Source organism: Triturus cristatus, chromosome 2_2 (genome assembly GCF_964204655.1).
Source record: "Triturus cristatus chromosome 2_2, aTriCri1.1, whole genome shotgun sequence".
Classification (NCBI taxonomy): domain Eukaryota; kingdom Metazoa; phylum Chordata; class Amphibia; order Caudata; family Salamandridae; genus Triturus; species Triturus cristatus.
In genome coordinates, this window is record NC_140582.1 from 261,837,803 (window position 1) to 261,849,683 (window position 11,881).

Below are 11,881 nucleotides of genomic sequence, written 5' to 3' on the forward strand. Positions count from 1 at the left end.
TCAGCCAGTCTTGCCTCCATCCATCCTTGGTGTTGTTGATGACTGGCATGATGCTCGACCTGCAGGTTCTTAATCTCATCGAGGGTCCCCTGCATCTCTGAGAGTCTTGACGCAACCTGGTTGATGCCTCTGGTGTCACGCCGGTATGAGTCCATGATGTTACGTATGTGTGACATACCGGTGTCCTGAGCTGGCTGGTCAGGTTCGTGCCTCCGCCTGCGTCCACTCCCACCACCCCTGCCCACTTGAGCCTGGCCTGCCGTTGTGGGCACATCGGGTCTACGGGACCCCTGAGGGATGGCATTTGCAGGGTTGCTTGCCTCCTCCTGGGTGCCCGGAAAACCTTGTCCCTCCTGGTCAGACTGGCTCTGTTGTTCAGTGCGAACAGGGCTCCTGGGTGTGTCCTGGGATGTGGCAGGAATGGGTGTGGTGGTTGGCACAGATGTACCTGACGCAGGTGCTGCAGGTGCTTGGGCACCAGAGGGTCCAGGTTGGTCGGGGTCATCCACGGAGTGGTGAGAGTCGTCGCTGATGGTGGGATCGTCTTCACGCGGAGCCTGGGACAGTGATTCTTCCCCCCCAGTGTTGGGGGGAGATCGACGATGTTGCCCTGTGTGTGAAAGAGAGAGACAATGTCAATGGTGTTTCCTGACACATCTATGTTTCATACATATTCAAGTTGACACAGTTCCTCCAGATAGTTGGTTGTCCCTAGCATTCCTCTCAATGTCCACTTGGGTATGGGTATGTTGCGGGGGACAGATTGGGATGGTCTCCAGAGTGTTTGACCTGTAGATTGGTGGCTCTGATGCTTATTTGGCTCTGGATTGGTGTAGTTGTGTCACATGTCCATTGTGGGAGTGTGTAAATCCGTTGCCTGCCCCGGGGGTGTGTTCTTGTGTTAGGGGGGGGGGGTGACCGGGCATGCTGTTGTGTGTAGTGTGAGTTGTCATTGGGTCTCCCAGGTGATGTGTCTGTCCCCTCGTGGTGCATGCTGGCATGACAGTGAGTGTGAGTTCCTGTGCTAGATACCTGTGCTTGTGGAGTTGGAGTTTGAGTGCACAGTGGTCCCAGGAGGTCCTTGTGCTGCATACAGCAGGGCCCAGTGTCAGCTACCTTGTCAGTAGTTTGCCAGTCCCTGTGCATTGTGCATGGGTATGTACATATGCCATATGGGCTGAGGGCATTGTTGTCTGAGTCTCATTTCCACAATGTGTTGTGTGGGGCCCACCCTCCCAGCCTCCCGGACATCCAGTCTTGCGTTTGTGGTTGTTGTAGCCTTGGACATGGCCTTGCCTTGATTTGTGAAGGGTGCATGGAGACGTTAGTGGCATGAGCGTGGTTTGTGAGTGTGGTTGTGTGCGGTGAGTGCTTGGGGGAAGTAGCGCGCATTTGGTGTATATGTGGTGTGGACCCCATTGCCCCCATGTTACGTAAGTTGTTTGTGTACTCACCAGGCTCTGTGACTCCTTCAACTCCGTGTACTCCCACCGGCGGTAGCAGGGCCATCACCTTCTCCTCCCGGGGATGGTAGTGTACGGGTCTGCGGGGCGGCCCACCTCCAGTGATGTTAGTGTGGGCATATTCTTCATTCATTTTCCTCTTGACCGCCCTGCGCAGATCGTACCACCTGGCTTGGCATTCATGCCTGGTCCTTCGGATGGGCGCAACAGCATTCACCTTATTGACAATCCTCTGCCACATGGCAGATTTTTCAGATATGCTGGTCTGTCTGACCAATGTTCCAAACAGCTGTGGCTCGACTCTGATGACTTCGTTGACAAGGAGGTCCAGCTCCGCCATAGTGAACTTTGGATTCTTGTCTGTGGGCATGGTGTGGAGTGTATATGATTGTGGGTGTGTGGGTGTGTATGTGAGTGTTTGTGTGTGTGTGAATGTGAAGAGGGGGATGTTTGTGGTGGAGGTTGTGTGAAGGTGTGTGAGTGAAGGTGTAGTGAAGGTATGAGTAATGTGGAGTTGTTTGTGTGTGGGGTCTGGCAGCAGTGGGTCTGTTGCAATGGCTCATGGGTTGTGTGTGTGGGCCCTTTTTATTGGTCCATTTTTGGGTGTGGCTGTGTTTGAATTTTGGTGGGTGTGTTATAAGAGGTGGTTGTGATTTGGGGCCTCTATTTGCCTGTTTGGATGTGCCAGGTTAGTGATTGAGATGTCTTTTGTCGTGTGGATGTGTTTGGTGGTGTTGTGCGAGTCGAATTGACCCTCCTTGGGCTGTTTTACAGTGTCCTGGTTCTGTAGGAGTCTTTTTCGTGTAGGTGCGATCTGTACGTACGCGATGCTGGGTGAGGGTGCTGGGGTACGGTGTTGGAGTGCGGCGCGTACATGCGGTGAGGGTACGGTGCGTACACGGGCGGCCCTGGGGTACGGCGCGTACATGCAGAGGTACTGCACGTACAGGGGGGGAGGACGGCGCGTACATGGGGGGGTTCGGTGTGTACATGCGGTGGGGGGCAGGGGGTACGGTAAGTACATGCGGTGGGGAGGCAGGGGGTTTGGTGCGTACATGCGGTGCTGGGGTACGGTGCGTACATGCGGTGCTGGGGTTCGGTGCGTACATGCGGTGCTGGTGTACGGTCCATACATGCGGTGCTGGGGTACGGTGCGTACATGCGGTGCTGGGGTACGGTGTGTACATGCGGTGCTGGGGTACGGTGAGTATATGCGGTGGGGGTACGGTGCGTACACATGCGGCCCTGGGGTACAGCGCGTACATGCGGAGGTACGGCACGTGCATGCGGGGGTGATGCGCGTACATGGGGGGACGGCGCGTACAGTTGCGGGGCTGGGGTACAGTGCGGACAGGGTGGTGTACGGTGCTGACAGAATTGGGGGTGGGGGGGGCTGTACGGCTCGTACACGGGCATAGGTTTACCCGTGTACATGTGTGCTACTGCATTAGCTCCGTACGGGCCTTTTTCCGTGCGATTGTGTATACGGACGGACGGTAGGGATCGTACTTGCGCGCTCGGACTTGTGTTTTACGATTTGCACGTACAAATGCCTGGCTCACTCTCGTACACTTTCCCGACGATATTCGGACGTAAAAACTTTCCGGCGCACTCTCGTAGACTTTTCCCGACGCTAATCGTAGATATTTTTCACGTACGGATCGTACTTGGCCGTTTTTACGGTACTTGTACGACTCGTACGTAAAAAAATACGGATACGAGTCGTACGGTAATTCTTTATACCGGATCGGAATCGGCACCATAATCTGTATTTTTACATTTTCTATGATCAAGGAACAGTCCTACCAGTGAAAATTGCTTTTGGGAGCTGTTCACTGGAGGAAAATGGCAACTTTAAATTTGCACATACTTCAATTTTACATATCAGGCACCCTACTGTGTGGGTGACAATGTGTACTTAGAATTGACTGGTTAATATTTAAAAGCACCATTTCCCACATGTTGGATGGGGTTATTTTGACAGGTTCGACAGCAGGTTTTTAGGGTGCTGTGGTCAGGCTACACATGGTAGGCCTGAGGCCATGCATTACAGGCCCACTCTCTGAATGGCACATTAGGTGCTGCAGAATACTGGTGGCTTTCAACTTTCAGGCATTGGGTACAATTTCTACACCATGTACTAGGGGCCTATAGGCAAGTTAAATATGTCCATCAAGTGTAAGCCAATTTAGCCATGTTTAAAGGTGGTACACAAGAACTTTTCTCATTTTTCGCAGGGATAAATTCAATAGAGTTATAACTCCACCAAAACAGATAGGGCAAACATTGGGAGTACCTTGGAATAAATCACACCAACTAGAGTAATGTCCCACAACGACATTACTATTTTTTTACAATAACAGTGAAATGCTTTAGTACAATTCAAGTTTATCTGCGTATTTTTAAGCATTTGTATAAGCCATTGCACTTGCTTATGTATGTATTATTCATCTTTAAATCTTAATTAAAATCAATTGTTATACTGCTCTCACAATCACATTCTGAAGACAGCATGCTATATATCTCATAGAGGCACATAAAACAATTCTATTGCTGAATTACAAAAACTTTACAGGATAAGAGAAATTACATAATATACCAATCGTGCAGGGTCAGGCCCATACAGCAGTTGTGATATCATATAAAGTTTCCTCAAAATGTATGATGACATACCTTCACACAAATCATGAAACAAATGTCATATCAGTGATGCAAATCATCCAAAAGCAACAATTTGCTTCCTAGGCTCTGCATGAATTAGTCCTCAAACATCGGTAATAAATATAACTAAAATATAATTCTGAAATACAGCCATTTTGTCTGAAATGCAAGCTTGCCAGTTTCTGTAAATGCAGACATTTCATTGTGAAATACAAAAGCTACATTTGTGAGACCACTCAGAATAGTATTTTTGTCCTGAAAAGCCAGATTTTCATTTTAGTGAATACTGTTTAGTCAGTACTTATGGTAACTACTGTTACACAAGGTCAGACTGTGCCTGATAGGCCCATTTTTCACCATTTTCAAATACCAGAGAAGTCAATCTAGGGAAGGGTTTTTCGACGCCATAGCTCTCAAGAGGGTTCAGTGACTAAATATCGAGGGGCATAATATAGAATGCCCAAAATATCGACTCCAAAATATAGAAGTACAGAATATAGAATCCCTATCTACAAACAGGTTAGTACTAAAATATCGATTCCAAACATAGAATGTTAAAATATAGTTAGCTAAAATATCGAATTTTTTAATTGTATTAAAAATAATATAAAAGTAGTTAAATATTAAAAACAATTAAATTAAACATACTTAAAATATTATAAAAAAAGCTTTAAATGTAAAAATAATAAATGTAATGTAAAAAAAGTAGAGATTTTGTTGGATAGTGAGAGCCTAAAAATTACTATTCCCACTCCAGTGAGTGCAACAATAGGGAAAACGTTGGATAGCGTAGGGGTAAAAATTACTATTTCCACTCCAAAGAGTGCAACAGTAGGGAAAGCGTTGGATAGCGGGAGGGTAAAAACTACTATTCCCACTCCAGAGAGTGCAACAGTAAGGAAAGCGTTGGATAGCGTAGGGGTAAAAATTACTATTCCCACTCCAAAGAGTGCAACAGTAGGGAAAGCGTTGGATAGCGGAAGGGTAAAATTTACTGTTCCCACTCCAGTGAGTGCAACAGTAGGGAAAGCGTTGGATAGCGTAGGGGTCAAAATTACTATTCCCACTCCAGTGAGTGCAACAGTAGGGAAAACGTTGGATAGCGTAGGGGTAAAAATTACTATTCCCACTCCAGTGAGTGGAACAGTAGGGAAAGCGTTGGATAGCGGGAGGCTAAAAATTACTATTATCACTCCAGTGAGTGCAACAGTAGGGAAAGTAATGATTTAATATTAAAGTAAGATTAAATTAATTATCAATACCAATAAAAAATTAATTAAAAATAATTACCAATTAATCAAAATTAATTACCATTGGGAAAAAATAATTACCAATGAATAAAAATTAATTACCAATTAATAATTAATTATCAATTAATTATCAATACATATAAATAAAAATTAATATTTACTTTATTACAATTAATTTACTTCCCACCCAATTCCCCTATAAATCCACAACCCACTCTCAATTATAAAAAATGCAATTAACATGATCAATTAATCAATTAATAAAAATTAATTACCAATTAATAAAAATTAATTACCAGTTAATAATTAATTATCAATTAATTATCAATACACATAAATAAACATTAATATTTAATTTATTACAATTAAATTACTTCCCACCCAATTCCCCTATAAACCCACAACCCGCTCCTATTAATAAAAAATACAATTAACATAATTATCAATTAATCAATTTATAAATATTAATTACCAATAAATAGAAATTAATTACCAATTAATAAAAATTAAGTACCAATTAATAATTAAATAATCAATTAATTATCAATACTTATAAATAAAAATGTATATTTAATTTACTATAATTAAATTACTTCCCACCCTATTCCCCTATACACCCACAACCCGCTACGGAATTAAATTACGCAAAACGTGAATTACATAACATTTATTACTTTAAAAAAATTAAACATACATTACAAAAATAATACATTATTTTAACACATATACTACCATACATAACACTAAAACATTCGATATTATGGAAATCTATATTTTTTCATTCGATATTGTGAAAATCGATATTTCATACCCCAATTTCGATATTCTGTCCTATCTATATTTTAGTAATTCAATATTATGTGCTATCTATATTTTAGAGTCGATCTTCTGTCCTTTCTATATTTTGGTCGTTCACCCTCAAGAGATAGCCAGAATTATGTCAATAATTGCCAGAATAACCATTGAAGATTTTTAACCAGGTGAAGAGTTCCTTTACTTCACTGAGGCCCAGAAGGAATTCAAGGTGGGACTGGGGCAGTTTCTCCAATATACAATGCTGCCCAGAACTGCCAGGGAATTGTGGGTAGAGCTCCCCAATACCCCATGTACCTCAGCTACACTAGGGGCAATATTAGAAATGGGACAGGGTAGTGTCAAACATCTATAAGGGGCTGAAAAAAGACAGAAGGATAATACAGATGCAAACACGAAAGGTATGGAGGATGATAAATCGGTGCAACTCCCGTATAACGTCTGGGCGGGTGGGTACATGTTCAGGAGATTTCTAGTAATGCAAGATTCAAATTAATTCACTTTAATTTCCTGTGCCACACATATATGACCCTTCTATACCTGAGGAGAATATAACCAGAGAGATCCTCTAAATGTCTGAGGTGTGAAGAGAGGGACCCTACCTTAATACATTTAACATGGAATTGTAGGGCATTAACTAAGTAATAGATAACGGTAGTAACTAGACTGAGACCAACAAGAAATATAAACATAGAGATAACACTCAAGTACTGTGTGCTGGGCATGATTCCACAACCTAAGCATACATCTCGTCAATAGGTTTTTCTCTGGCGAGTGTGGTGGGCCTTTGATGAAGCATGACACCCAGAGTAGTGTGTGAGGCTCTGCCTTACAAGACATCAGCCACCGCCCCCCTCCCCACATTTGAAGAAAGTTTCCTCTAGCATTTCTGTCCTTTCTCCCTGCATTTCTGTCCTTTCTCCCTGCAGTGCTGGCGTTTCACGAGCCTATCGCTAACGTAGGCACCCTTGCACCGCCTCCGTTGAATGTAGGATTGTTTTCTTGCAGTAAGGGGCACCTTCCTACATGAAAACAATCCATAGAGGCATTTTCCTCTTTTTATGTGTGCTGCATTCTGCAGCACACATAGAAAGAAGAAAAAACGAGGAGAAATAAACATATTTCCCCTCATTACGCCTCACCTCAGGAGGCATACAGATTTGGCGCTCCCCCAGGTTTACAGCACTTTCTAAATCTGGGGCAGCATCAAATTTCATGGATGTTTCATGGGAATTGAAGCGGCCATAGAACGCCTCCTGGCCGCAAAGTAAGGTGGCTCAGCTGTGTCGCCTTACTCATGATTTATGAAGCTGCTCAGAGCCACGCAGGGTGGCTTCAAGTGGCTTCATAAATCGAAATTTGAGCCCTGCGTCACTCATGTACCACTTTACGTGATGCAAAAGTGATGCAGGGCTCTCATGAATAAGCCCCCAAACATACAGCTGTCACAGGCTTCTGACTTTGAGAGCAGCCTGGACACACCTCGACTACTCCTGCTGCCGCACCTGAAAGCTCTCAGCAGTTGCCAAACTTTCAGTCGTCTGCCACCTGCTTCTCAGCTACAGCCTGATTGTTATATTCAAACTTTTCTGAATGCAGTGCTATGGGCTTCTAAAGAAAGTGCCCCCGATTATAGTTGTATAAAATGAAAGGATGAACACAAGATCACACAGTGCTTCACAACTGCTCAGCAACTTTAAAGCCTGCGCGTCGCAAGACCAAATCCTTCTCTTGGCTTACCCACCATTTAAGAGGTGGTTGACTGGTTCCACTTATCTATTGTAGTACACTCTCGCGCTGGAACTGCTGTCAGTTGATGCCTACATTTGAAGACAAGTGGTGTAAGGATGCCCGAAAGAGACGAAAATGACACAGTACTGCTTGAACTTCACATCATGCCACAGGAAGTGGTGGATCAGTTAGTTTGCAGCTTCTCTGTGGGGTATGTGTGGCAATAAATATATTATATTAAATAAGTGATTATGAGCCATGCGTATTCGGCAGGAGAGTGGTAAAGGTGTAGTATGTAGCTGATATTGTATTTAGCAGCAAACTGTCACAAATACATTATTAAAGCATGGCGTGGTAGCGAACTGTCTTTTACAGACAGCATATTTTCAGTTGAAATGACCACTAAATTTGCACAGACATACAGTTGCACTGAAAAAAACTATACTGCACACAAATGCTAATGTGTGTAAATTTCAGCAAATATTTGTTATATGCGCACCTCCAAGTAAAGTCTCTTTATTTGTGTTACTTCTATTAAAAATGTTTTGCTTCCATCACATTTCAGAATTAGAAAAAATACTTCATTTGAGCATCTCTGTTCATTTATTTTGAAATATGAGTACAGTTCATTTATAGGCATGTAAATGCTGTGTTAGAAGAAAATTACATCCAACAGCCTTTTCCTTTCACATCAGTAAGATTGTCATATAGTTCACTTGACTAAATCTTTCCACTTTGCGTGGAAAGTGAACAGCATTCTCCATGTTAAAAGAAAAGGCAGCAGTTTGTCAGAAGACTAGACTGACATTTGACCTGTCTTTGAACACACAGCAAAGGCACTAGATACAAACAAAACTTAAAGTCATCTGTAATGCTCATTCACCATCGACCTTTGGCACGGTTATTTGTGGGTGCAAGAGCACCCCTGCCCCTCCTCTCTCACAATAAAAAACGTTAAACCACAAGATGTAAAGAGCTGCTGCCTACAAAAGCCAAGAATGGCAGGAGCTGTCACCCACTGCGATATGGAGGCACCTGGCAGCTTCAGGGGAGTCTTCAGTAGAGAAGCCAAAGGTCATGCGGGCGGTCTGAAGGGCACAGGAGCCCAAGGTACTGAATGTTGCAGTGCCTGAAGGGAATGAGTGGTGCAGGCAGCCAAAGGGAAGGAGTGATGTCGGAATCTGAGAGCAGGGGTGTTGCACGAGCTTGCACAGCCAGGTGCAACCCTGCTGGAAACTAGGAAAGATGCCTCGGAAGCATAATGGAGGGGAGAGCATGACGCAGGTGCGTGACCGCAGGGATGGAGCGGCGCTAGAGCATGGAGCTGGGGTGGGCTGCAGGGACCTGTATGGACCTTGGTCGTTGGCGCGAGGGAGCCCTACAACAATACAGAGTGCTGCTGGAGCCTGACGGGAGTCTGATTGAAGGCAGTGCTGAAGCTTGCAAGAGAACACACCGCACGAACCTGGAAGGATGGAATGCTGCAGACAACTTAAGGGATAGAGAAAGTGATATTGTTGCCGTTGTTCTCAAGATGTAGGTGACTCAGCAGCATATTGTCATTTCGAGCATGGCTGGTTTACCTGCGCTCGCGCGGCTCTCCTCAGCGCGCTCCGCAGGGCCAGCATGGTGCGTGCGTTCCTCGAGGTCGCTGTCAGCAGGAAGGTGAAGAACTCTGTCAAATCGGCCCAGGAGCAGCGCAGTTATGAGAAAGAGGTGTGCCTTCCACCGTGGGACTCGAAACCTCACTCTGTTAGCGCAGCGCTCCCGGGTGTTTCGGTGGCTCTTTGCCCAATCGCCTCAGGCATACATACTTTCCTGTTCTGTCTGGGTTAGTGAACAGACTGCCTGATGGTTCTTCTATGAAAACGTAATTTTTACTTTTTGTTTGGAAGAGATTAACGTTGAACGCAGGCTTTTATTTAGCCAGATTCTTTGGGGCTTATTTACACGGCCCTTGCGACACTTTTGCGTCATTTCTAACCTGGGTAAAGTGACGCAAAAGTGGCGCAAGGGGCTTGTAAATCTGCCCCTTTGTACATTAGGGGCCAGATTTATTAGTTTGTCAGACAGTCTCAAAGGCTGCTCTCAGTGCCTAATTTGTAAAAAAAGAAAACAAAAAAAAAGAAAAATAGAAGTGCCAGGGACCTTGTCAGTAGGCCACTGCCGCTCGCACCACCTATTGCTCCCACTAATGCTGCCAATGACAGCACTATCACTCCTACAAGAGTGACCATTCAAACTATGAATATTCATTAAAATGACTAATACATGCCACCCAAGCTATTCGTATTACTTTGGGAGGCAGGTACTTGTGATTTTAATGTATAATTAATTATTAAACAAAAGCTTTGTCCACTTGTTTCAAGTAAATAGGGTTTTGCATCAGAAACCTTGGATCACTGCATGGGAACGTCTATGCACCACCCATGGTACGCCCCCTTGGCACTAAGTAATGCAAAGCACCACTATGCATTACTTTCAAGTGATTTTCCAGGCTAAAACAGGTTTTACGCTGGAAAGTAAATCGGTGAAAAAAGATTTGCATCACTTTTGTGACACAAACACAGAGTAAAATCTTAGTAAATAGACCCCTATGTAACCAGAAATCGTCCATGTTTTACAGGGAATTGTGGCCCAAGCAAGTGGCAGAGAGAACGACTAATGGAGTGGAGGCTCTTGAAAAAGTTGGTTAGCCTGGCCGACTTAAGAAAATTTAGGAGTCTATTTACTAAGATTTTACAACATGTTTGCATCACAAATGTGAAGCAAAACAATGCTAAATATTTTTTCACCTATTTACTTTCCAGCGTTTTTAAACGTTCTCATGTAAACATATGAGTTAAGGAAAATGCATGACAAACTGATAGTGCTACCGTCCTTTCCTTATCACAGTGCATCCGCTTTACAAAATGGGAAGCATGTCTCCCAGCTGCACCTTGAAGGACATAAGCACTTAGCCAGGAACATAACTGCACTTTTGTTTAAAGTTGCAGCAAATTGTACAGTTTTGACAAACTTGTAAAGGGAGGTCTTTTTTTCAGCTTCACCCTTGAGAATGGAAAAACCCTTCCAGTCTTCTGAGAGCAAGATGGCGGCAGCGTAGAACTTCGCTGCGGAGCCCCTGCCTTGCCCTCCCACAGTGGCGGAGAAATGGAGAGCCTCCCTATGGACTAGGTGAACTTACCTGACGCTGCTGACCTCGGGCGGGGGACTGCTGGTGGCGCCGCGGTTTCCATCCCAGTTGCAGAGCCTCCGGGGGCCGGCTGCTGCACGGAGACGGAGACGAGGATAGCGAGATGCGGAGCGGCAGAGGACACGCCCATACAGGCGGCGGGATCCGTGCGATGCTCCGCTAGAGGTTGGGCTGAGCTCCTGCTGGCGGCAAGTGGCGAAATTATCAAGAAAGCACAGAGAGCTTTCCAAAGCTGGCTTTTAGTTATAAACTTTCGTATAATGCCACCAAAATCGATGCGGCAACCGCGTGAGCAAAAAGAGTCTGCTGGGATTAATCCGGCTTTGATGTCCCCTGCAAACATGGAAACACCAGTAGGTAAGCCCCTGGAGAACCGAATTACTAAAAAACAAGACTTGGGGGCTAAGCGGAGGGCGCCTCATGATAGATATCAAACTGCAGGCAAAAAAGGTGGCATACTAATGGCTGCAGAAGAAGGAAAGGGGACACAGGAAAGTAATATTATAAATAATGTACCAACAACACCTCAGCCGGCTATTACAGCGTTTTTTAAAACCCGGGATGGAGCGATAATCGCAGATTCGAACTTGCTCAATTTGCCACCTAATCTGAACCCAGATAACTGCACATTGGGTATTGATCACTCTTCTGCTGCGGCAGGGTCACAAGAGTCACTAGCCGCTAATTATCTTAGAAAAGATATACCCTGCGACCAGAGGCCGGAGACTCAGGATGTGGGACCTAATATTCCAGCTTTAATACAGGCA

The 11,881-nt window shown here is 44.6% G+C and overlaps 1 protein-coding gene across 2 annotated transcripts in view; it reads right to left on the reverse strand.

The window, feature by feature from the left end:
- LOC146862118 (protein NipSnap homolog 3A-like) overlaps window positions 1-9,657 on the reverse strand; it is a 418,751-nt gene extending 409,094 nt beyond the window's left edge. Inside the window, exon 1 of one of the 2 annotated variants that reach the window (XM_085641309.1) lies at window positions 9,502-9,657. In XM_085641309.1, coding sequence (XP_085497435.1) covers window positions 9,502-9,546 — 45 coding nt within the window. In that variant the 5' untranslated portion in view covers window positions 9,547-9,657. Of the gene's footprint in view, window positions 1-9,383 lie in introns of both variants that reach the window. The other variant, XM_085641310.1, reaches the window with a different exon arrangement.
- Between the last annotated feature and the right edge of the window lie 2,224 nt (window positions 9,658-11,881).